Source organism: Eurypyga helias, unplaced genomic scaffold (assembly GCF_000690775.1).
Source record: "Eurypyga helias isolate BGI_N326 unplaced genomic scaffold, ASM69077v1 scaffold18125, whole genome shotgun sequence".
Lineage (NCBI taxonomy): Eukaryota > Metazoa > Chordata > Aves > Eurypygiformes > Eurypygidae > Eurypyga > Eurypyga helias.
This window is the reverse complement of record NW_010252259.1, coordinates 85-27,039: the sequence shown is the minus strand read 5'-3', so window position 1 is coordinate 27,039 and position 26,955 is coordinate 85. Positions and strand designations below refer to the sequence as shown.

Genomic DNA, 26,955 nt, shown 5'->3' with positions numbered 1-26,955 from the left:
AGCCTGCCAACAACACAAGTGTCACTTTTTTGCTCCTCTATTTTACAGTAACAAAAGTCAATTGTGGCGACGAACTGCATCACATGCCAACAATATATCACATTCCTTCACAGCTGCTTTTTGTAAAGGGAAGGAAAAGGCTTCATCAGTCACTGACAATGCTTCTATAAACCATAAACATTAAGAACTCCATCCAAAAGCCAGGATGGTAAACTACCAAACAAAATCCTAACAGAGTGGGGGCATAGCACAAACTATGAATTCCAGATAATAAACCCAAGTATACATGAAGAATCTGCACATTAACCAAATCGTGGTGCAGTCACAAACTTACTTTAATAGGGGAGCAGATCAGATGGGAAAAAAAAGTCACTATTATGCCCCAGTGAGCTGGAAAGGCTGTTACCAAGTCAGCAGCCTGGACTTTGCCTAAACATATTACAAAAAAAGGGAAGCAAACCTGCAGAATATGTTTTCTTGCATTTTTTAGCGAAGTAATAGCTAAATCAGAAGCATTACGTTAATTCCTCTTAGGATTTATAACTGACAAAGAAAAATACACTGCTGTAAAATACTAACAGGACTTTAACATATATTGTCAAAACAGAGTTAGACTGCAAATAAAGGGGCTATAGTGTATCTTTTAGTGCAGTAAATTCATTATCTGTAACTAACAAATAATGAAGGACAATAACGAAGAGGAAAGGAATACAGAAGGAGAACAAAGCCGACTACCAGACATGCATACAAAATGCAGCTGAGTGCTTCCTGGAAGCTCAAGTAAACCTCAGACTGTTTGATGTGATGTATATACGCATTCACATCTTTGGAAAACAAAAATGCTTACCACCATATAAATTCTACAACAAGCCAAAGTTTAATTATACCTATCAAAATAATAATAAAATCCCAGCATTTTAATTCAACACACTTGAATCACGGAGACCACCTACGCAAATACAAACACAGCATTTGCATCTCCAATTAACTATTGCCAATTATAAATGGGGACACTTTTAAAAATAAATTATGGGGATAATTAATCATTTTCACACACACAAATGTAACAATGTAACATCATGCAGCGGTTTGAAAAGCCTCCTACTTTGTGCATGTCTGTTCTGGTTACGCCGCGCCAAGGTTATAAAAGCGTATTTTAATTTTAAAAGAGGAAGAGAGGAAGGTGCAACGCTTCCATCCCTCCCTCTGGTCATTCCATGTAGATATTATTGGATCAAATATTCAGTCATAAATCACCTCTACGGAGCATTAACATTTTAAAAGGATTCCTGTGCTTGGAAAAAAGCTAAGAACGAAAGGGCCAAGGGAAAGCCCATAGGAAGTTATTCCGTTCCAAGGCTGACAAAATAAGCACCTTTGTACCTGTTCAACCGAACATGAAGTGCTAGGGTCACATAGCAAGAGCAAGTTTTATTGAACTCAACATCGCAGGGGTAAAAGGCACAAACAGAGAAGCAAAGCTGAGCAACACACTACGCTCTGCATCTCCCCGTAACAAGCAATTAACAGTTGTTTGCTGTTAAGAATTTTATGTCAGAACATAAACCAACGTGTACCACGGATCCTGTCAACGCAGCACATTTCAGCTGCCTGAAAGAGAAGGGAAGCTGACGCCAGCCTCAAAGGGTCTCTCCATCAGCCACCAACGGGCTGGACTCGCGTGACACACCCAATCATTTCTCCCTCAGAAGCCGGTTAAGATTTGCCAGCTTCCCTTCCATCCCCACACGGGCTTTCCCTGACCCTCTGCAAACTCCACGTGGCAAATTGTTCCTCCGGGATGTGCACAGAACCTTACTGTTTCAACAGCAAAGGAAGGAAACTCCTACTTCTGTCCCACTGTATTCTGATCCCCTGACGAAAGAAAGCAAGCTCAGACTTGGTACTTCCCACTTTGAAACACCCCCCACCCCAAAGAAACCCCCCAAAACTTCTACAACAATATGTACAAGAAGAATGTTGTACAAACATTTAAATGATTATGCTCTCATATATTTCTTCAAAAGGTAAATTACTTGAAAATAACTACAGAACCTTTAAGAAACACACACTTGTTCTACTGAGGGCCGTGAGCTACTACGAAAGAAAAGCATTATTGCTCTTTTTACTATCAGAAAGTTTGAGATTCTGTACTAACACCCTGAAAACTATGATCACAGCTGCAGCAAGTATCAACAGAAGAGGGCAGCAGACAGACCCTTCTGCCTCACTCCTGCTGCTGAGGACACTGGCTAGCGTGGCTGCGAATGACAGCATCCATTCAGGAGAAAAGACACATTTTCATGGAAATAATCCATAATTTTAGGGTGAGGTCTGCTGATACAACCTGGGTTCTGGTGATCTAGTCCTTATTTCAGAGAAGTTGCCACTAACACAAGTTCATTAGTTATTCACAAGTTTATAAACAACTTAGAAAGTGAGTAATTCCAGACAACATCAGATTGCAGCAGAAGTTGTGTATCAGAGTCTACAGAAAAAGCCTTAGGGAAGGAAGGCAGTAATGAATGCTACAATCAGGCTCATCATTGTTTCAGAAACAGTATGCTGTGTGAGTAACCCAGTTGGAACTCTTTTCCTTTGGACGTTTTGCTGAGCTGTGTGATGTAAAAATAGATTTGTATGCCTCAGATTTCTCCTCGCTGTCTGCAATGGATCTCTTCGTAGCAGAAGCAGCCTTATTGGCTTTTCCTGGTACAGATGAATTTCCATTATCTGGTAAAGAAAAAGGAACAGAATGAAGCATGTGTAACACCTTACAATTGATAAAAGTATATTTAAATAAAGATGGGAGAAAGCGTTTCAAAATGATGTGTACAGAGATACACACTTTTTTCAGGGCTGTCACACATATATCCTATAATTGTACTCAACAGCAAAGGTCCCTAGCTTTTAGAATTTATGCTCAAAATGCATTTAGAAGTCTTGGGGAGAGAGGAATTCTTTCTGCCTGTGTAAACCCCCTGCACTGTATTTCAGTATTGACACCATGAATTCCTCTGAGTGAAAAGTGGCTCTGAACTCTAGGCTTAAGAAAAACACCATGCAAGTATTGTTCAGAAATTAGCTATCAAATGACAAAAGCTAAACTTGTGACATACTGTACCCAGGGAACCCATCTCCTCCCTTTATTCTCTGCAAAGTCGTTTATGGCCAGTAACAATGGTCTGCATCAGGCCATATCCGGGATAGGAAAATGCCCATCCCTTTGTTTCTGATACCGTCTCCCTCCCTGCACTGTACCTGCTGCTACAAAAACAATTCCTCTTTCTTAACAACTATTTAATCTTCTCCAGGATTCTAAAAAGTACCTGCCAAGCCCCTCGTGCAAAGAAATGAATACAGAGAAGCCTACAGAAACTCCACACATGCACCTTCACTTGGGCACAGTGACGTGTAAATAGCTAGTAGGGAGCCTGCCTGAAAACGCCATTTACTGATGTCAGCACGCACAATTGTATGTGCAATCCTAAATCATCACAGACCAGACCCTTTTTATATTTGCAGAAAGCTCCTTTCAGTGTCACCAATAGTTGTCTGGAAGGAATTACCCGACGCTGGATTGGAAAGAATGAGTATGTGTGCTGCAAGTCCAGCAACCTTAGGACGCCATGTTCACAAATTAATTCCTATGCTACTGGCATTCCTCAGTCCATGGATTCTCCTTTATTTTCCTCTCTTGCTGGTCAAGATAACTGCTGCCAGAAACATCAACCAACGACCTGACATGTCAAAAGGTGTCCCTGCCCATGGCAGGGGGTTGGAACTAGAGGATCTTTAAGGTCCCTTCCAACCCTAACCATTCTATGATTCTGTGATTCTATGTGTTTTTTTCTTTTACACTCTTGGAAAATAAAAATACATGAAACATCATTAGAATTCCTGGGCTCCTAAACATCCAAGAGCCATGATAATCATCTGGAATGAAATATTTTTAAAAGCCTATCCTTTATAAAACCAGAGAGTTGGGGTGAGGTTCTGAGGGAAATTCCCCCAGCTTCTCTACAGTCCATCATTTACCTGTTCTCAGATTCTTCAAACAAGTCATACTGACTTTTTCTGTGGCTGTAATGTACAGAATTGGACAATTCACACAGAAACCTCAGACTGGACTGACCTGAAAAACGTACCCGTTCTTATGGTTCTGCATGAAAACGTCAGAATGAACTGGAGACATTAAATAACATAACACATCTTACATCCAGAGCGGGCACGGTCCTTTGGACTAAGGGATGGCCAAGTTTCCTCGCAGCTGCACAACTACTGCAGGTGCATCCCGGAGTTATCGCTCCCAGTGCCACAGGGCAGACGAGCAGTTGAAAAGGAGGACTACAAGTCATCAGCTTGGGAGATTTTAATATACTTCAAGGAAATAAACTGCCGCAGCAGATTCTTTGACCACTCGTCCTTCAGGAGAACTACTCCTGATTTTCCTCACACTACCTCCAAGCCCACAAAACAGACATACCAAACTACTGTCACGGTGGAATGAGAATCTCTGGTTTCATTCACCCAAGTTGGTTCCCACCCACTCAAAGCACAGCAATACTGGGGTGACCAACAGGCAAATCTGGCTTCTTTCACAGTGAAAAAACTGCAGTGTGGTAAGAAGTATTTATTACTTGTATTAGTTATCTGCATCACTACAGCATTTGCCAGGCACGAGCGTGCGCACAGACCCTGCTGTTTTAGGTATTTTGTGAAAGTGTAACAAGAAGCCAGTCCCTACTCCATGGACTATTTATTCAGAGTATAGGATGATGGACAGCAGATGGACCAAAGGTAAACAGGGCAAAATAAGGGAAAACAGATAAACAGAAGCCCTTGCACCCTCTCTGAGGGGTCAGTTTTGCAGATTTTGCAGATTGTAAGACAAAGCTCTGTTTTAAGAAAGAGTTAAATTGACTACAGTTTCTATTCAACAAGGAACTTTGTGCATGTTGAGGCAGCTTCCTACTCCAGCTCAGGAAGTCAGCCTTTTAGGACAGACTTTTGAAAGAGGGGGTTCTTTGCAAAATTGAGCCACGACATTATGGCTCCCTTGACAAGTGCTGACCTTCTATTACTGAGAAAGATAAGAAAAGGAAGTGAGAGGGTAGCTTCTGAAAACTACTAGTACAAAAGAGACCAGAGAAGGATCTCTCCTACAATATTCTTCAAAGCAGAAGTATTTGTTCACATTTGGATTAAAGAATAAACACCAACCTGAACCTTTGGTGAAGATAATCTGCCTTTTTTCCCCAGAACTGGCATTGACACCATCCTTTCCAATCTTAGCCTTTGATGGACCTGGAGAATCTAGGAAAGAGAAAAAAAAAAAAAATGAACACACGAATCTTCTTCACGACTCAGAAGGCTCCTCAGAGTTTGTAGCCGTGACATTACCTTCAGCGGTATCCTGCTGAGAAGCTGATTCTGCTGACTTACATTTCTTTGATTTCTGAAACAACATAAGCAGAAATCTGGTAATGTACTGAAAGGACACACAATTCCCAACTTGTGCTCAACAGACACACAACTACACTTAGTATATCTTTATGTCTTACACAGTGGAACTCTTCCTTTCACAATGTGAAGTGCTCCACACTTTGGTATTATTTTTATATAGAGAAATAATAACCTTGACGGCACCTTAAAGAAAATCGTGCAGGCCGAGAGTAAACTGTTTGTATACTTTGCAGGGTGTGTGTGTTATCATCATCAAGGTAATCTGACACATGGCAGGGCGGTAAATTGCACGACATTAAACAGGACAGAGTTAACTGTAATCAATAAAGACAGTTTTCAGTAACAATTTCAGAATAACCCTCTATCTCATACCCACTTCATTTTATTTAGTTAGTAAGAAATCTCTCCTGGGTTAACCCTCAATAACTGGGCCCTTTGTTGCAGGATTGCTTGGGAAGATGTAAATAGTTAATGTAATTTTTTCATAAGCATCTGGTGAGCAGATTTTCCAAGGTAATTTATGTTTGTCCAGACGAATAAACACCAAAAACCCAAACAAGAGCAACAAGAATCCCATGACTGGCTTTGATTACATAAATGCCAAGCTGAAGATGAAGCTGTATTAGAACAGTCCCTGGCGATGTCATCACAGAAGATGACTCTCTCTATGTTCAGAATGGTGTACATATTTCAAGGAAGCTACACAAATGCAAAGAAAATAAATATATTTAAATGTGCTATTAACATTAGGAGAACCCATGCTGTCAAGCAGATGACTAATGCTCGAGGAAAAAAGAAACCACACCACATGCTGCTGCAAAGCTTAGCCAGAAGGTGGTGGCAGAGGTTTACTGTTCTAAAAGCAAACTTGCCTCTCCCAATGTTCTCCAGTGCACATGAAAAACCTCGTCGGGTGCTTCCACCTTTGTTATTATGGGTGGATTTACCAAGAAAAGTTATCTTCCAGTACCTGGCATCCGAATTATGAGGTGTTTGTAAACATATGTATCTATATTCATCACACATAATGAATATATATTATACATATTTCATCATGAGCACATAGGACCTAGCTGAGCTTGAGTGATTTTTTTATACTAGTGCGTCTTCCTTAGGTTCTGCCTTGTTCCTCCGTTTTCTCTTTAAACCCATGGGTATGAAGAAAAGGAGTTTGTGCTTCCTGCTCCAAATACAGTGGGTTCACTCAGACTGCTCCCCTAGCTGAAAGAAGGAACCGAGGGAGAGGTCTGAACAGCGGAACCCAAACTAGAAACTGTCTTCTGATGGTGGGACAGGAGCTCACAGATCTCAGATTCACGCGGAAGGTGCCAGCGACAGCAGAGAGGACTAGTTCTAGCTGCACAAAGATCAGCTGGTGCAGCAAGGCAAGGCCGTGTTGCAGAAAACATCAGGATGAAATGCAAGAGGCCTGCTGAGATTTGCAAATACTGTACCTGCCTGTACTGTAAGCCTCCACTAAACAGACACAAATATTTGCATATTCATCCAAGGCATACAGAGCCCAAAGACCAACCTGCAATTTCCTTTTGCCTGCCACACGAGCGACTGTGCTGACACCGTAAGACAGAATTGCTCAGCAGACTTCGGTACTTCTTTATTGCACAGAAGTTGCCCCTGTACTCTGCTCTGGTGAGACCCCACCTGGAGTGCTGCGTCCAGCTGTGGAGCCCTCAACATCAGAAGGATATAGACCACTTGGAGCGAGTCCAGAGGAGGGCCATGAAGTTGGTCAGAGGGCTGGAGCACCTTTGCTATGGGGACAGGCTGAGAGAATGGGGCTTGTTCAGCCTGGAGAAGAGAAGGCTCCAGGGAGACCTTATTGCAGCTTTCCAGTACCTGAAGGGGCTACAAGGAAGCTGGGGGGAGACGTTTTACAAGGGCCTGTAGTGACAGGACAAAGGGTAACGGGTTTAAATTGAAAGTGGGGAGGTTTAGATTAGATATCAGGCAGAAGTTCTTCCCGGAGAGGGTGGTGAGGCACTGGCACAGGTTGCCCAGAGAAGCTGTGGATGCCCCATCCCTGGAAGTGTCCAAGGCCAGGCCGGATGAGGCTTTGAGCAGCCTGGTCTAGTGGAAGGGGTCCCTGCCCATGGCAGGGGGGTTGGAACTAGATGGTCTAGGTGCAGCAATAGGTGTGAGATGATCAACCTCCACCTAAAGTCTCAGACAACAGCGAGTCAAGGCTCTTGAGATTCAACTAAATCTGTCCACACTCTGGACTGGGTCAAACTGAAGTTTTTGCTTGCTTTGTCATCCTCCAGCATAGCTACGCCACCTCAGAAACAAAATAATGCTGAAAAAAGTTCCACATGCAGAAGTGTCATTTGACAGTACAGACCTGCAGAGCAACTACTGCTTCACAGGTAGCAGCATATATAGTAGAGCTGCCACAACTTTATTTCTGTGGCATTTTGCCTGGTTAGGTTAAAAGAAGAAATGCAAAGACCCCAGCAGTAGGGTGGGAATTAGCACAGCCAGTAATCATGTAGGACTGTAAGAACCACAAAACATGACAATTTCTAAACAGAGGTCTTACAGAATCAGACCAGGAATTTACACATCGCAGTAATGTGTTGTGTGTGTGGCCAGTAGAAGATACTTAGAGATCAAAAAACTAATAACCTGCCATCAGGAACTACCCTATGAAATACAGGGAAGATTTTGCTCGTTACTAGAATTAACTAACACAAGGTCTTTGTTTCAAGAAAAGCCTTAAGTCCAGCAGGCATGCTGTCCGTCTCACTCACAGCATTGACCTCTCTGATTTGCAGAGCGCTACGCGCTGCCTGCTCGCCAAAAGTTTCAGTACGTACAACTTCAATATGCTATCAGCAAACTATGCACACAGTCTCATTACTTCACAGGTAGCACCAAAGTCCAACACAGCTTAGTGAGTAAATCCTCCAGCTAAAGCTATGTGATCTAAGAGCAGATTGCATTACAGCCAAGAACTCTTTCCATTTTGTTTTAAACAACGTACAAAGATTACCTTTTCTAATTTACTTTTAAGTCTTCTATCCTCCATTCTTTTCTTCAACACTTCCACATCTTCTTTATTACCATTGAGGATAATCACATCTTCTTCTTGAAAGGGAACGCCACACTTCAGGAGAAAAAACAAAACAGACAAAACCAGTATTTTTTGAAGATCTTTAAGCTGTTGAATCTTTGCTAGAATTAATAGTGTTTAAGTTCTCCAAGGAGCTCTCCAAACCTCCCCCTCCCCACTGTGTCTTTTCCAACAGTTCTTGCTCTTGTAATGCAGTCTAATACATCTTCCCTCCCTCAACTGTCAAAGGGAGAATCTTAGTTTTTACCACTGAGAAAAATAAGACTGATTGACAGCATGCCTCTTCACAAAAAGGAGAATACTCATCTGACAGTAGATTGTGAGCTTTCAATAAGCACATTTAAAAGCAGCTCACATATCAATCTGTGCAGCGAACTCTAGAAGAATTTCAGAAATATGATTACCTTTTTTAATTTTTTTTTTAAATGACTATGGGAATAAAAAGGGGCCATAAAAGCAGCATTATTCATAGACCCAGCCTTGCCTTCTCATCGTCCTTCATCTGCTTTATTAAACACTACATATTTTCAAAGTATATTTATAAATGGATCGGGGTGATGCCCGTGATGTGCTTCATGCAATTTGGTGTTTGTTTTCTGGTTAAGACACAGACGTTTCACTGCACACGTTTGCAATCATCTGGTGAAGCCAGCACACTGACTGCAATGTCTCCTTTTCTAAGAGCTCCGTTTTCCTTTTTGTGGTTTTGTTAAATCCAGCAGCTCTCTGTTAATCTCCAAGATTAGTTTGTAATCCTGATTTTGTCATTACTCTTGTTTTCTAAACAAAGGTTTAGAAAGGTCACTCGTGTATTTCCAGCAGGAGTTAAACAAATGAAAGGACACACAGACAGTGCTTTGATTTTGACTGCTCAAGTGGTGAACAGTTTGAAAAGTGCTCAGAGATGTTACGAAGGAGAAGCAAGGGTTACAGCAAAGCATATTAAGTCAGACAGGCAGAATACTAAGTCACACACAAGAAATGGGTGAGTAGCCCAGATTTTTCCATTGCTACTCAATGAGCCAGTGTTAGAAACACCAGCTTGGTATGATCTCAGACACTTGGAGCGAGAACTCTAGAAAACCAAGACAGACAATCGGTCCCCACACCCAGGCAGGAGCGCCTGGCGGTTGTCTCAGTTCTAAAGCAGCCTCACACATCCATTTCTAGTGGGGTGTTTTTCCAAATACAGCATGGAAGACCAGTACCTTCCTATGGGCTACTCATTTAAAAAGTAATTGTTGCAATCATTTTTTAAAAACCATAACCTGTTAAGCATGCAAGAATAAGTGGACATTTCCTCCAAGTAAAAGTCATGCCAAAGGACTCTTAATTGCAATTAATGTTTCATTTTGAAAAAGCAAGCAAATCCTAGTTCCCATCTGGAAAACACAGGTGGAACTGTTCTAAAATAAAAAATATTTACAAGGAAAAGGGAAATAAAGAGAGTGTTCTCTTTCCATTCACTAAAACAGGTATTTCCTGCAGGTCCGTACCGTTCCAAACACATTTTAAGTACAGCAGGTTATAGACACGGAACCAACTCCCCAGGTTTCACTAACACCAGCAGGTATGACGTGTTGTTGCATCATACGTGTGCAAACCTTTTTAAGTGTCGGTGCTGCTGGACACAAAGCTTGAATTCTGATTTTTAAAAAGCTCACTTATCCCTTCATGCAAAAATGAAAGATTTTTATCTCAACATTTTGAAATGCTGAGATAAAAAGCAGAAAGAAATTTCAGTTTTGCAAATTCAGAAAGATTGTTCCTTGAAATTAAGGTATTCTGGGACAGATGTTTTGTGGTGTCACAGGGTCTCCCCTCCTGTACTTTGCTTATATTGCGACTTTAAATACATCTGAAGGTACTTGCTGTAGTTCCTTGATGTTTTTACAGCACCTCAAATAGAAGACATTCCTAAATGAGACTGAACACGAAAACTGTTCTGAAAGGAGCAAAAGCATTACAACAGCATCTCTCAGATCTGCATGCGAGATTCAATCTGTAATTGAAGAAGAGTGGGATGTTAACTGAAGATGATGCTGCACAAGCAGTATGTTTTTTGTCCAAAATCCCTTTCAGGGTCCAATTATAAAAGCATGTTCAAAAGTGTTTATATCTAAATGGCTTAACGTGCCTGCATCAAGGAATGATTTAAAGGTATGTCCAGGTATGACCAGAAAGTCTTCGAAGTCTGATACTCACAAATTTACATACCCTACGTATCCCGTGTATATACATACACACACAAAAATCAACTGTACAAAAACCCAAAACCAACACAAAGACTTAAAATGATAAGAGCAATAGAGGTACTATGAGCTGTAAGAGACATAGGAGCTTAGGCATAAATATCATCTTTTAAACAGAAACAGTGAAATTACTTTTTTGAATAATGAAGACCTTTATCATTGTTCATTTACCAGCCACACAAGGTGATGATTATCTCTGTAAGAGTTAACTAAAAACATGTTTTAAGAGAGATATTCCTTTTTTTTTTTTCATTAGGAGTTCAGGAGTATAAGATTTGAGGAACACAATTTTGACATTGCCACTACATATACAAACACATACAGTGGGGCAAAGAGTGAATGGTAACTTGGGAAGAGTGGAAAGTCTCCTACCTACCAATTCACAGAAATTGAAGCACCTACTACAAAAACAGTGTTTTCTGCTTGGACGGTACAGGTTTCCTTACAGCCAACGACACCTGTGCATCTGCTGTACCTGCAGCTGTGGTTCTTTTACTCTGAGTTTTTCTCACTGTTTCTAACCAAACATGCTATTTTTATCTGAATGTGTCCAAAATACACCAGCCTCCTTACTCATTTCTAGAACCCCAAATTCCTAATTCCAGTAAATTTAAGCTGTTAACTTTTCACTTACTAAAAACCCCAAGAACCTGTAGAAAAGCAGTAACGCAGTAAACAATCAGTTTTGGAAGGAGGTATTTCCTTTATTATGAGCTTCCAGCTACTGTAAATGACCAGAGGCAATACTTTGCTATACGTATGAGCTGCAAATTGGAAAGTTTCAGCAGGCAAACAGTTAAGAACTGGGGGAGGAGAAGGAGGAGGAGAAGAGGGTTCTTTCCTTTCCATCATCCAGCACGCTGGGTTAGCAGTGCCGAGGTTAAAGCCTCCGAGGTAAAGCAATACTATTTATAAGCATCAGCAATGTACTCTGCATATTTGAAAGCCTGATTTCAGTCCTTTAAAGGCTGTCTCAGAATGAGCAGCAACAGAAATTTGGAGAAGCTCAAGTTTTCTCTCATGATGGTGAAGCAGAGGGCATTTCTGAAGCCAAACAGCATTAGTGCAGAATAAATATGCTAAGCACTGCGGAAACCAGATGAAGTCTTAAATGAAACCACTGCGTTAATGTTTACCCCCTTTCACTTAGGTGAGATCTCCACACAAGGACAGAATGAAGAATGCTGCCTGAATGCTGCTGAAGGACAACGGGACGCTTTATTTTTATTATGCTACCGTCTCCTGGCTAATTATCTGCAAGGTAAGGCTGAATAAATTAAGATCATAGGACTTCAAGGTTTTGCTTTTCCTTTATTAAAACACAAAATGTTTTAATTTTTGCAAGGTGACAAATATTTTCACTTCAGAAAGACCATTTCACTTTGAAAAACACCCAAATCTGCATTAAGGGTTATAATTTTTTGGTTTTTACTTCGTCACGGATGTAGAGGAGGGTGGAGGTCACTACTGCTAGTGTTGTTTGGATCATAAAAATCACAAAAATTTTGAGTACTTGTTAGGCTCTGTTGCAAGCAACTTAAATTTTTTACAGCCCTGTAACTTAATGGTTTAAATAGCTCTCACAGTATTTCTTTTAAATTATGAGGTCAAAAACGCTACGCAAGAAAAAAAACCCACCAAAACCAATAGGAAAACAGTAAAAGCAACGTTATACAGGTAAACCTCCATAAATGTTTAATATTTATCAGCAGTATTTTAAAGTAAGAATGGTTTAAAATTTCTAAGGCAGTATTAACTGGGCTTAATGAAGAATTTTTCTCCTTTACTGGATGTGCGTCACAGCACGGAAGCAGATGGAGCATACTTGCCCAGCCTTAAGGCAAAAGCAAAGCAAAGGAAACAGCCACTAAAAGCGCTGATTTTAACATCAGGTTTTCAGAGGATTGAGTATATTCACTTATAAAACGCCTACAGTAATGCCTGCATAAACACCCTTCAGACAGACATAAAAATATTTGGAAATGAGGAGTTTTAACCATTTTATTAGAAGACTCAGTATTTCCAGGTCATTTGCTTCACTGAATTATGAAGTCATATGAACTAAATTTTATCTAAACATTAATATTAGGGAAATACAAAGAGTACAGACAAAACAGGATATTTAGAGGTGCAACGATGTAGTCCCAAATCCCATGGTAGGAAGAAACAATGAACCGTACAATGAGCCATTACTATAAAATGGGCAGCAAAGTATGTAGCTAACGGGGTCTTCATTTCACGGGCTTATTTTCAGGCATAAACATAATTCCACTTTTCTCTAGAGTTCACCTTTTTAACTGAGATGGAGGAGCTTAGGCTAACAAAACAATTTTCTGCTAAGTAATATCCATAGAAGCAGTCACAAAGGTGCTGGAAAATCCCTCCAAATAGGCTGTTTTTTGAGGAATGTCAAACACTACTCTGGGCACTTTTAAAAGTGAAGACAACTTCATCCTCCAGACTCATGCATAACATAGAAAAGGTTGAGTTTCAGAGAGAACTTCTAAAAATAAATACCTGTAATTGCACTCTTGCGTAATAAAACGAAAGGGCGAGACAGGCACAGCCTGGGTTACGTCTGCAGTGGGTCTTCTCAGCACTACCATATTTTGCTCTTCAAGAGCAGGAGGAAATACGGTAGCACAAAACACAATGGGTCTAACAGCTGCAAGTCTAGCTCTCAATCTGCTAAAACACCAGCAGAAAGCCAAAGCTTCCAATTTTATAATATCCTTTGAGGATGAAAGATGTCAAATTCTGTTATCATAGGCAAGGCTTCATCATGTAGTCATTCCCCAGAAACACATTAACACTGGAGAAGGAATTGTTTCTTCTTACCTGAGGATGGGGTATACTTTTTTTGGTGTACTTTTATGCTGCCACAAAATATATCACTTGTAGATGCCAAGCAGTTCAACAGCAAAAAATCCACAGTAAACACTTAACAACCCGAAACATCCCTGGAAGCTATTGTTTGAGGGTAATAAAAATGTAAAATAAAAGCTCCCTAGGGAACTATCCTTTGCAGCCTGTCTACACAGATGTATTTAAGGAAAAAAAAACTGACGAGCGCACTCATTCTGTACAGAAGTTCTCTATTCTAAGCAGGTGTGAAGTTCCAAATACTTGGCTGCCCAGAATCTTCAGTGTGGTTCTTATGTCCAGAATGAACCTTCCCTGGCACACCATAGGGATCTCATCGCATTCACTGAATTCAGAGCATCCTCAATGCTTCTCCTGGAATTATTCACTCGGAATAAAACAGGATTTTTTCTGACTCGAGGCCCACAAAAATCAGTGCTTCCCTAACAGACACTTCCTCTCCCCAAATTCTGCTATTGGGTGCAGGATGGCCCTTATGCAAATCTATTCTCAGGTAGCAGGCTACAGCACCAGCATATTTCATTTTTACTGCAAAAATCCTGTTTTTCACCCTTCAGTGGTGTCCCTTTTCTCCTCCTTTCCACGCCACACTGAAAGGTTGACATGGATTTGATTTGCTTTAGTTCTTTGTTCAAATGGATGAAAGACTCACCTCAAGCTTGTTTACCCAGTAAATGTATCCCTTAGGAACCCTGAAGAGAAAAATACTCTTCTGGGACCTGATTTCCTACCATTTCCATTTGGCCTATGCATCCAACACAGACTGAGCACACTGCTGACAGAACATGCAAGCAAAACGGATGAACCCTCCATCTAACACACAACTCCACTTTCTGGAATGCTAAGTGGAACGGAGGCATTCTTCCAGAATGAAATCCAGTGCATACCAGTAAGGACAGTAAGATAAATACATTCTTTCCCAACAGCCTAAGAAGATTTTTATATTGTGGCAATATAGACTATCCATTCTCTTGGTTCAAATTCTGTGTTCTTAATGCTGTTTAAATTCTGTGCTTCCTTTCTACCTTAACCACAACACCTTTTATTTTTAAGCTTCTAGGATGTATACTGCATTTTCACTAAAAAAGTATTTTCCACTTCTTTCTAATGAGAAATTTTCTAATAATGAGAGCACTCTAACCACAACAGCATTCCTATAAAGACACTCCCTTTATAAAAATCTGCTTGTTCTCTGTTCCTAGGTAAAACCAAACAGGTTGTGACGTTGACAGCTGCAAAGCATGAAATATTTAACAAAATTTCTAGTTCACCTGTAAAAACAAATTCATCAAATAAGAGAAAATTAATTCTTATTTTTATGTTAAAGAGATCTTCCTTAATTTAACTATTAAGCTTAATGGCAGTTAATGGACCCTTCCCCCAACCCTGGAATTTTCTCTAGGAAGTTCTACACCAAACACAATGGAATTGCTGCGGGTTTCAGGACTGCTCAGCTGTCACTCTTCTGACTTTTCAGCAAGGATTACATAAGATAGAAATCACAATGGAAAAACTCCTATGCCAATACTGATGTACATTGCATAGTTATCTCTGAATTCTCAAACTGGCACAGTGTACTTATCTCAGGATATGCACATATGCTAAAAATAAGAAATGTGTGTTGTCCCCATGTTCTGTTTTCCAAAGCACTAATACAAAGATGGAGGGGGAGGAGGAAACATTTGCTGACTTTATAAGGATAAAAACCAGTGTTATTTTGTGGATTACGTTTTAGTCTCTTCCCTTTATTTAATAAATTTTCTGCTGATTTAATTTGCTGAATTCTGGTCCTCCAGCACAACTTAAGGTTTCTCAGGCCTTAAGGAAATCTCAGCAACAGCCATCCCTTAGCATACACTGCCCACACTTCTCCCCTGTTCTACACCTTAACCAACCTATGGCATCAGACCCACCTACTGGCAAACACACTGCCTCAAAGTAGAAGAAACTTCTGTACAATGGGCTAGGCACTCCTTGCACAAGGAATCAAGTGTAAAAAGCCATTTTGAGTTCTTTGGGTAATTTTGTTTGACCTAGACAGACTGCTTCATGGTTCTGCAAGTACCATTTCCCGTGGCTGAGCACGCTGCGGCATGAGTGTGCCCATGGGCGCACGCAGTTTGCCCTCTTAACTGGGAAGAGAGTAATCTGGAGATTGATATATGCATCACTAACATCTCATCTATTAAAAAAGTAGTCACAAAAGTTCTCTCCCTCTCTTTATCTCACTTTTTCTTTCAGATAATCTGAACACTTAATTAAACTATGATGAGAAGACAGTATCTGAAATATAAAAGATGAACCCACTTGATGCAACAAAATCAGGATTTTTAGTGTGCATTGCTGTCTGTACGTTCATCTACACTTTTATCTACCTTAAGGATATGTCTTCTGAAGAGCCAAATAGACAAAAATTCAATGCAAATACAGCTGAGTGTGGTTTTTACCCGGATGAGCTCTGTTCAGCTCTTTTTGTGGGGAAAACTGCTGCCTTTAAAATTGCGAACTTTTGCCAGAATACCTACCAACCCAAAACACTCAGTTGCGTTCAGACTGCGTGCAACTGCTCCATGGTTCTGAAGACTCTGCATTTTATCACAAGACCACTATCGGATAAAGAAGGAAATTTCTCACTGGCATACATTATCACAATTCACAAGGAGCTGGAAATGTTTGTAAAGCTGCTAAGGGCTATTTACATGCCTCAGAATATTTACTGCATACATGTTGATGAAAAGTCACCCAAAAATTATAAAGCTGCTGTACAAAACATCGTTAATTGCTTTGAAAACATTTTCATTTCCTCAAAAAGAGAAAATGTTGTTTATGCAGGATTTTCAAGATTGCAAGCTGATATTAATTGCATGAGAGATCTAGTTCATTCCAAAATTCAGTGGAATTATGTTATTAATCTATGTGGTCAAGATTATCCCATTAAAACAAACAAAGACATTATCCAATACATCAAAAGTAAATGGAATGGTAAAAATATGACTCCTGGCGTAGTCCAACCACTTCATATGAAACACAGGACACAGGTTAGTTACAGAGAATACGTACAATCTGGAAAGTCATACGTGTACCCAACAAAGAATATAAAAGCTAAACCTCCATATAATTTGACAATATATTTTGGTAGTGCCTATTACATACTAACTAAAGAATTTGTAGAGTTTACACTGACTGATGCACGTGCAAAAGATTTGCTTGAATGGTCAAGAGACACGTACAGTCCGGATGAACACTACTGGGTCACACTGAATCGTTTAAATGGTAAGATCTATGTTATTTCTACTGTGAATAGCCCCATGACCAACAGCATTGTAAGGTCTAAGACACAGAGAGCTAGCCCCCTCCAATTCAGGGCTTAACACCACCACTTAATGGAGGTACATTGCATAAATATGATCATTTCTTCAGCCTTGATGCCGCCCTTTCAAACAGTCACATCTGACAACTGAGAAACAAAGCTTGATTCCAGAAAAGTATTACTTGTGGTGCAGACCATTACCTATAAGGCTACACAAATGTTGATTAAGAGGAGTAAATTTTTTTCCTATGTAAGCTCATGCTTTCCAGGAATTAAAAAAAGCAATAAAATTGAGAACAATTACTTGGTATGATGTAAATATCTGTAAACAAATACTTAAGGTGGCTACATTTTAAAAGTCTTCAGCAGCGAAAATTTTCCCTGTAATAACTAGAAAGAAATCTTATGAGAACCTTATGTTCTGTAGATGCTCCAGGGGCTACACCCAAGGCAGACTGGGAAGGAAACATACGAGCCATTAAATGGAAAGATCAGGAAGGGACCATACACAAAGGCTGCAAAGGTAAGGCGAATTTTGACCATGACCTCAAGTTTGATTCACTGGCTGGCATTCATTGCAAGTTACATATTAAGCTTTAAACTCGCTATTAAAGGTGCCTCAGTGTCCATCTGTATTTTATTTTGGAAGTATCAAATAAAACAGCAAGCCATCCTACTAAATTACTCCACTGCATCCAATCCAAATAGCTTCTGATATGTTCTTGCAAAGATTGTCACAGTGTGCATACACTGACAACCCTTCTTTCAACCTCCAAGTACAATGCTTCCATAATTTAACAGGTTAATGACAGAGCTGCAGGTATTTTATATTTCTGTGCCTAGGCGTGCAAGTTTCTGTAGAACTGGTTACCTTCCTCTGTTACGTTAAATAATGCATTAACTTGACTGATCAGTTTTTAGTGAAGAGTAGGGGGTTTACTTGACAGGCATGTTTGTCAGATACTGACATCAATGTTTGGTTAAATCGCATCAATTTCAGCAAAAATATAAAAAGAGAATAGTGCTGACCACACAGAAAGCATGCACAATTTTTAAGAAAATACGTAACTCGGCACAGTGAAGTACTGCATGATTCAATAGGCATCCGAACAGAAGTAGGAGGTGAGGAGCTCAGCATGCTCAACAACAAGACAGTATTAATCAGAGCAACACGTCAGTGAAGCAGCTGGAGATGACCTCTATCCGTTTGTATAAAATACAAACCCAAACCCCGGCTTATGATGTTTGAAACCTAGCCATGTGTTCTAGATACATTTCAGTGATGGCTCTATGTGAAGTCAAAAGGTCATTTTTGTCCACTATAGAGTGAACTATTTTAAAAAATTATTCTGCTCAGCTTTCTGCTGCTTCAATTACGTAATTGAATACAATATTATATAAATACCTTCAATTTACCTTTGCAGGACATTACATCAGAGACATTTGTGTCTATGGACTAGGGGATTTGCAGTGGATTATTGAGTCACCTCATTTGTTTGCCAACAAATTCGAGTCTGCAACATACCCTCTTGTCATGGACTGCCTGGAGAGACGCTACAGGCTTAAAGTCCTGCACCAGGCAGAAGTCCCAATTGAAGACCACTGGCGTTTTCAGGCAGACAACTACTTCAACATGAAGCTTAATGTTTGAGCTTAACTAACATCTAAACAAGTGTCCAAAATACTGATAGAAACCATTACATTTTTAGCCGTTGGCTTCACTCTGTGTTACAGCATGAGGGCAAGCACAGTACTGCGCTACCAGTCTGACAGTGAAATAAACAGGTTTTATTTATTACAGTACGATAAAGGGCAACAAATGCCAGCTAATGGGTTAATTCTCAAAGAAAATGACATGTCAATCTAACTTATTGAAGACAAAGGGGAAGCTCATAATCCTTTATATTACTTATGTAACTGGAAAAATACATATTCTTCATGTCTGCAGCCAAAAAAAGGGCTAACTGGTATGAAAATAATAAAATGGAAGCAGTGGCTGAATGAAGATAAAATACAAAGAGCACAAGCTAAGATCATGTCTACTGTATGTCTTATGAAATAGATTCTTCTGAATAATGAAGTTCACGCCAAAATTTCAGAGCTTGTAGATAAGCAAGTGACAACCAGTTTCAGGCACAGTCCATTTCACTGGGATTTATTTGTGGGTTTTTTTGGTTTTTCCCCCATGGCCAGCTGCTTCTCTAATTTCATTGCGTAGCATGGCAACAGCACTCTAACACTACTCAGGCTTTGCTCCTAAAGAAAAGGGGGTGTGTGCCTAGCAGTAGTAAGGGTCCTGCAATGCATGTTTACCTTTAAGTCCCTGTTTCTGAGTCTCTGCAGGAGTTTAGGGCAAAGAGACAGGAAATTTGAGGCCAGGGAAACAAAGGAAAACTGAGGGAAAAGCCATCTTTCAATCCCAGTGGACCTGCCTGAGGGAAAGAAAACTTCCCTGAACCGTGCAACAGTCTGCAGCAATTGGAGGTAACACCTAGCAGCAGCAAGGACAAGCCTCACTTTTCCCAAACCCTCTGCAGACCAAATGCAGCACTTGCAGGTCTGAGGTAAAGTGGTTTTCAACACAACACAGGCAAAACCAGGGAACAGTAATTAAAAAAAAAAGGAACAAGGATCCAGTCCTTTTCCAGGCAAGAGTCGCTCTTTCCTCTTCGGGACTCCTAAATTAATCCTTTCAACTGTGCTACCAAAAAGACTGGGAATACGAGGAAAAAGCAAGGCTATAGGTTGGGAAGTTTCATACCCCACAACAACTCCTCCGTGGGATTAAAAGTCTTACAATACCATCTCTCTGTCTCCAAAGGTCTTTAGTCAGGTGCTACTGATGGAAAGAGACTACCAGAAACCTGCATCCTGTGAAGTCATTTCAAACTGTTCATCCTCCCGCAGAAGTATTTTGGCAAGAATGCAGCCAAAAGTTTCATTCTAGTAAATCCCAATCAAGCCCCAATTATTTTGCATGAGCTCTGATGGGAACTGATACAATACACTTTTACTTATAAGCCCACTTGATTAGAAACTACAAATTGTAAATAAATGCCTAGGAGCAGTTTAGACCTAAGCTTCAATATGCACCCAAAATATCACTGTTTTTACAGGAAAACTGACTTACAGATTAAGAATTTTCCTCAAAAATTCAAATCAATCGACATATGACCCAACAATAGAACACAGATGTTTCTTACAGCAATCTTATTCAAAGGTTCCTGGAACTGTACTGCTCATTTTCCCACACAAGTTTCTTGCAAACATGATTTCTTTCAAATGATCTTTTAACCTAAGGAAAAACCATCTGGTTCCTATTTATTTACAGAAACTTATAAACTTGACCCAAAGGTCTGTACCCAGCTTCGTGTATAATCTTGTGGCTAAATATTGCTGGAGATGCTTTTTTATGGAGGGAAATAAAGAAAAAACAAACAAAGAGCAAAAAAACCCCACCATGCAGCATGTTCACAATGTCCTGGTTGACAGTCCCTCTGAAAATCATTACTGAAGCCAATGGGTCTCTGGTATATACTAATCATAGCAATATCCATAATTAATTTCTCTCCAAGCCACGTCCAATCCACTGTAGGGTACTGCCAGCATTTATCCACTCCATGCAATCTTTTAAAACGTGAACAGAATGTTTCTTGTTACTGTCATTACAGCAAATCCAGTGTTTACTTTTCACCTTTCATCACCACCACACAGAACAATTATCATGTCTCACTTCCGAATTGAATTAAAAGGATAAATTCAAAGGCACTATGTAACATGGGCTTGTTTTGTAGAAACTGAACCAGTCAAACTGGGGAAAAAAAAAATCTGCACAAACCCCCTGTTAGAATACAATTTAGGTGTGACTTTACCCATGTCAATCCAGGAAAATCACTGTTTTCTATTTTAGCAAGACAGTTGCAAGCATTTTCCAAGAAGAGTCGATCTCTCTCTCTCAACACTGCTACAGTGTCTGTCTGTTTGCTTTAGAGCTTTCGCATTTTAATGTTATTTTTTAATGTGAATCCTTAAGTATATTGCTACTTAAGATGTGAAGCAAGAAAGAACAGTTTACTTCCAAGGCAGGTAAGTCCCTTAGAAAAAGTCCTCACACACTAATTATAGATGCCTTAGTAAAAGTCCTCCATCCGTGAGTTTCCTCTCACGTTCCTGCCCCTTCTTCCCTAGTACCAATATAGTCTTTTTAACAATTCACTAAAAGCAGATAAATATATCTATTTAATGCTATCTGCTCTTCACATAAAGTTTTTGTCGAGGCAAAATACAGTATTTTTTGAATGACAACTCTGATAGAAAGACTCCTTCATCCTCCCTGTACCTAGACTCCACAAAGCCTTTCAAATCTAGTACTGCATCAAGTACTGCCGAGACAAACCAAGGAATGTTGAATTCTCCATCTTGGGGTTTTCCATTTTCTGGAATTGGACAAAAATCTGCACACGTGTTCAATTTTTTCTGGACAATTATTCTGTGATCTGCATCCCACTGGACAAACAGATTGCTCTCTGTCTCGTATGAGCTGCCACAGAACTGAGAAGAAAACCAAGCAGTGGGACAACTGCCTGCGGGACACAGCACAAAGTGGTAAACATTCCCGCGAGCCAAGCCAGAATGCCTGGAAAGGAAGCAATCCTCTGCTCTGAGCACAGGAAAGTAAATTCCTACGGTTTCATGAAGCACAATGTTTTGTGGTATCTTGTAGCATGTAAGTAAATACACGTCCATTCTGTATTTCAGATTATTTGGTTTGAAGCATACGAGCATGAAGGTCAGGATGGCAGAACTGTTGTTTGGGCTACTGGATACCTGTATTCTCTGCTGTATGCTTTCACCGCATCACTACAGCACCTGCTTGACAAAGTCCTTTGGGAAACTTGCTGTTTACAATTTAGCAGACTACCAAGACTGCTCTGCAGCCTCACAGGTGACATTAATACACAAGAATAGCTTGTTTTGAAAGAGCTTTCTTGAATTTGACAGTAGTGGGAAGAGAAATGCCACACAGCCCCTAGACTGACATTTCTCCGGTTTACGTTATGCTCTACACCTCAGCCCCTGAGATGAAGTGAAAGCACAGATTCTGCTAGCTGAAGAGAGACTGAATGCACAGTGTAAACAAGCACGTACAGGATTATTCTTTTTAAATTACTGTCATGTCACTGTCCAAAGTCAGCTAAAAATGCCTCCACACTCCAAGACGTGGCTGGGGCACACAGGGCCGGACATCTGGGCACATACTGGCAGACAGGAGGTGGCAAGGCCACGGAAAAGGAAAAAGTGCTGTGGCCTGCATGGATCCTGTAAGTTGGATTTCAGTTAAAACATACCGTAATTCTTGAAGTACAGCAGTTAGCACCAGTAGAAACATATGTATGGCAGTCCACAACATTCAAACATTCTGTACTCCAAATGTTTTTTGCATTTTCAAAGATTTGTATTAGAAGAGGATTCTATTTATTAATTAAAAAAAATCTCTAATCCTAGCATACGTAAACAATACACAACACTTCATTTTTTTTTTCTTCTTCATTAGTTCTAGTTCATCTTACTATATGCCCCACCGCTGCATAAAGCTAGAAAGTGCTGGGGAATTGCTGCTAATTAGTGCTTTGGCTATAAACAAACTGTTAGCAACCAGTTCCCCAAGTTCCTATTTAGAAAACTCATGGTCCTTCTTGATTCTGAATATAGAATGAGAACATTATCAATTTATATCACTCTTTGACCCTAATCAAAGGAAGTATGGACTCAAACACGTTCTCCCAGCTGGGTACCACTGTCTTTGTGCACCAAAACCCAATAATGAAAAGATGACAGACTAGATTATATTATATCCACCCCATTATTTCTAGAAGCATCCTTCTGAATACTGTGAAGAATTCACATGTATATGAAAGCAGTTGCATGCAAACATGAGGCTATGATAAATACTGATTATTAAAAAAATCCAGAAAACAAACAGGATTCATTCAGTTCCTGTAAAATTATCAGACCAGCCGAAGCATGGATAAAACATCTCATTCCTGCATTTACTAGTCAAGTTACATCCATCTATCAACAAAAATTTAGATACAAAAACCCTCATTAAAATAAATTCATATCTGCCAACAGGAAAGCAGTGTCATTAGGACTAAAATGGCATTCTAGAAGAAAGCTTGCACCAAATGCAGCAATATGAGGCTAATCCTAACAATATTCCACATCACCTGCAACAGCTTACTGAAAGAATTTTTCCTTGACAGGCCTTGTTTAGTACAAATATACTGTATGTTTTATCAGGGTGTCTGCCGAAAAGTAACTGTCTACCTGTGGCAACTATCACCACAAACGTCACTGGTAATAAAATCAGGAATATGAAAAAAGACAGTATTTGCAACTTTTATCATTACCTCCAGCTACAAAGAAACTGATAGGAGATCAAACCAGCATTGTAAAATGAAATGCAGCCAGTATTATCTATAATAATTCCTGTAACTGATGAAAATTCTATGAAGAGTAGCCCACTCCCTCCCCAAAAAGGCAACAGCAAGTGTCCTTTAAAAATACAGGTATCAAATGTAACCTGGAAACATAATCAGTTTACACACAGAGTGGACACTGATAAAACAAATCACATGCATTCAGGAAAAATAAAAACACACAAACAAACCAAACCACATACCCAACACCTCAAGCCAAAAACCATTCACTCTTTTGAAAATTAAAATTATAAACAAATATTTGAAAAAAATAGAATTTCTGAAGTAGTTACTGCAAAATCAAACTGTTTCTGAGAACAAAAATATTCATTTTTACAACTACTTAGAAAGATATTTTTATTAAATAAGGCCATCTAGGATTACTTCAGGCCACCATAAACCAGAACTTTTACAAGTTCAACTGCAATTTGCATATTCAGATAAAACCACCTTGCAACAGCAGATGTGAATGCAATTGTGTGCATCTATAGATGTCTGTGGATGTTATATGACACGGCATGAAAGGTTAAGAAAAACTCACCTTGTGACAAACTTCTGATTTAATTTCTTTGAGAGCACGTTCAGAGAACACACAGCCACAATTTCTCAAGAAGCAAAACCTTCAAAGAAAAGACAAGACATATGATTGTTCTGAAGAAACCCTGTGTCTTACAGATGTACCTGCAGTGCTATTTCACACAGAAACAATACTGCAGCGGACCAGCAGGACACAGTTAGCTTGCTCTTTACAAATTCTTGCAGCTAACCAAGGTATCAGCACCTTTAAGTAGGCGCTCATTAACTTACATAATGTAAGAAATGAATGAAAAATAGATTAAACATATAAATACATTAAACCACAACACATTTTTGGCATTTCATTATTTCATTCTTGGTACAATTCAGCATGCGTTTATGACAATCTCTCAAGGGGATCTCAGTAAAACAGATGCTCTTAAGATGTTTTTGTACATTTGGTATAGGTCTACACAGGCTTCTCTGAATCATCACCACAATCTGGTTCACTACAAAGCTGCACTATTTGAATGGTTCCACTTTCCACCAAGCTTCCTGGTTTCACTCACTCTGACTGGAGCTCTCCAGCAAAGCTGTCACAAGTGACCTAGCCAAGGCCTGTTCTCCTGTCTCTCTCCTGTCCACAGGGAAGACAGACTGAGTGAAGCAATCACACACACAGTTCATGTGATCTCCCCTTCCTGAGAGCTACTGTTAATCCTTTCCTCTCTATCACCCTCAACTGAACTTAAACATACTAAGGCGGCTCTGGTAAAAATGGGTTTACTTTTCAGGTTCTCTCTTTAATTCTACCTGGCTAATCACTCTCTGGAGGAAAACATACTTTGCAGCTATCAAGCTGTCAATACAACCTCTTCTCACTCGTCAGAAAAAGAAATTTCCAATTTGCCCAAATCAGGATGCAAGGAAATGTTTTTCCTCAACCCATGAAATACCAGATGCCATTGCAGGATTGGAACAGACCTACCAACCACCCCCACTCGGATCCTAACACAGGGAAAGGTTGAATGGCTTAATGTGACACAAAGGGAGATCTCATCTGACCTCCCTCTGCATGCCTGTACCAATCTCCTATGACTGAGTCCACAGACAACTTTTATTCACTTCTCTACAAACATTAACCTCTATTCCTTTATTATACGCAAAAATTCATTCAGAAAAGGATTTTTTTCGTCTGTTCTCATGAACATGAAACAAAAGGACACTCAGTATAGTCTCCTGAACTCTCTCCTTCTGACAAGAGGACAAATTTTCCCCACAAAGGCTTAAATATATGAGTTGCAACATTATTGATCAAACATTTTTACCTGCCCTATATGCAGTTTAGCAAGTGCCCACTAGAAGTTTGTCTAGAAAAAACAAAATCCAGAAACTTACTGACCTATGTTTTCCATTCATTTCCAGTCCCACCACAGGGCATATAAAGCGTGCAGACTGCATGTCATCATACTTGTCACCTTTGATACTCTCTTTATCACCACTCCAAGCTGGATTATCCGCGAGGTTTAGTTCAGTTACATTCTGCAAAACAAAAATGCAAGCCTTAAGCGGTTTACTAATGATTTTTGAGCCATAACATTCCCTAAGACTTTTTTCACTGTGGTTTACTATTTTTAACACACAAGCAAACTGAGGTTTTATAGCCTTTTTCAACTTTCATGGTATTCTTTAACATTAGACACAAGCTGTTTACCTTAATGCTCTTGATATGTGATGCAGCTTCCAAAGGAATTTTGTCAGCTGACTTGTCCAGCAAATATTCAATGATGGCATCCTTATTATACAACCTGTAACATAAAATTTTTAGTAGTAATGTTTGAGTCTCATAACATTCTTTTATTCATAAATTAGGACCTCTTAGTATCGTGGTCTATATGGAAACACTCATACCTGCCTAGCTCACAGGCTACAATTGGTCGACATAACTTCTCTTGACTCATAGCACAGTAGAACCACCTTGCCACCAACTCAGCATTTTTGTCAACCTGAAGAAGAAAAATACTTATGATTTTAAAATAGCTTTTATTTATAAATTATTTAAACATAGAATCAAGTAATACTCAAAGCATTAATCAAATCCCCAGATATCTTGCCAAACCTACTTTCTGCATTCAAAGCCATTCCCGAAAATAACTTTAGCAAAACCTTTTAGCAAAATTCATGACCAGTTTTGCGTGTCTATCTCTACCTATTGAACACACTTCTGCACCTTGGGATCTATCTTCCTAACTCTAACCCAGATTTATTATTTTTGGTCACTTCCATCTGTCCCCTTCCCTCTTTATCCTTTTTTGCTCTTCACATATTCTCCACTACCCTCTTCTCTCTAGTTCTACACCTCACCCTTGCTGGGGTCAACTACCAGTTCCACTCCTTGCAAGCAACAAGGTAACAAGAAGACCAAATATGGGGATGCCAGGATGCTACTAGACACTCCAGTCTAAAAACAGGAATCTTATGGCACATTAGGCCATAAAATAAAGGTCGAGGCTAACAGCTACTCTGATAGTCAGGTGTGTGGAAGAAGTGGATTTTATTTACTTATTTTACATCAGCAAGTGTAATTTGCCAAAGTTTTTTGCCACTTGTTGTGAGAATTTTTCCCAGTCTTCATCCACTTATCCACACGTGATGCCACTGTATATCCATTACCCTAAAACATTCTAAAAAGAGAGTCCAAGCAACATTCAGAATGCAAGCAGACAGAACGCAGAAGCAGTCAATGGCCTGGTCACACTATTAAATGATCTGTTACCAGCAGACACCTAGGTGAAGGAGGCCCCTAAACCCCATGCATTCAGCAGAATGACTTATGTCCCAAAAGCCCTCCAGACGACAAAGCGATCTTTACTGCAGCTGTCACTAGCGCCGCAGACAGTCACCCCGAGGCGGTACCCGCAGACCGGCCCAGGGCGTGCAGGAGAGGGCTCTCCCCCC

General features: G+C 39.9%; 2 protein-coding genes across 2 annotated transcripts; one reads left to right on the top strand and one right to left on the bottom strand.

Moving 5' to 3' along the window:
• Positions 1-2,354: 2,354 nt before the first annotated feature.
• On the bottom strand, positions 2,355-25,999 carry RTFDC1 (replication termination factor 2 domain containing 1). Its single transcript, XM_010152314.1, has 8 exons — positions 25,909-25,999; positions 25,712-25,805; positions 25,400-25,539; positions 24,023-24,101; positions 8,477-8,590; positions 5,404-5,458; positions 5,224-5,316; positions 2,355-2,733 (listed from the first exon to the last, which is right to left on the bottom strand). The coding sequence occupies exons 1-8, from the start codon at positions 25,956-25,958 to the stop codon at positions 2,552-2,554; spliced, it is 807 nt and encodes a 268-aa protein (XP_010150616.1). The 5' UTR covers positions 25,959-25,999; the 3' UTR covers positions 2,355-2,551.
• Positions 15,940-18,653, top strand: GCNT7 (glucosaminyl (N-acetyl) transferase family member 7). The gene is made up of 3 exons (XM_010152313.1): positions 15,940-16,965; positions 17,430-17,525; positions 18,427-18,653. The coding sequence occupies exons 1-3, from the start codon at positions 15,990-15,992 to the stop codon at positions 18,651-18,653; spliced, it is 1,299 nt and encodes a 432-aa protein (XP_010150615.1). The 5' UTR covers positions 15,940-15,989.
• Positions 26,000-26,955: the final 956 nt, after the last annotated feature.

Excerpts from the sequence above, each read along its gene's own strand:
- RTFDC1 (XM_010152314.1), bottom strand. The coding sequence starts at position 25,958 with ATGAGTCAAGAGAAGTTATGTCGACCAATTGTAGCCTGTGAGCTAGGC. Across the intron at positions 25,540-25,711 it reads CACATATCAAGAGCATTAAG|AATGTAACTGAACTAAACCT; the intron begins GTAAACAGCTTG and ends TTTGTTTTGCAG. Across the intron at positions 2,734-5,223 it reads TATCTTCACCAAAGGTTCAG|ATAATGGAAATTCATCTGTA; the intron begins GTTGGTGTTTAT and ends TTTCTTTACCAG.
- GCNT7 (XM_010152313.1), top strand. The coding sequence starts at position 15,990 with ATGAACCCACTTGATGCAACAAAATCAGGATTTTTAGTGTGCATTGCT. Across the intron at positions 16,966-17,429 it reads CACACTGAATCGTTTAAATG|ATGCTCCAGGGGCTACACCC; the intron begins GTAAGATCTATG and ends TATGTTCTGTAG. Across the intron at positions 17,526-18,426 it reads CATACACAAAGGCTGCAAAG|GACATTACATCAGAGACATT; the intron begins GTAAGGCGAATT and ends TTACCTTTGCAG.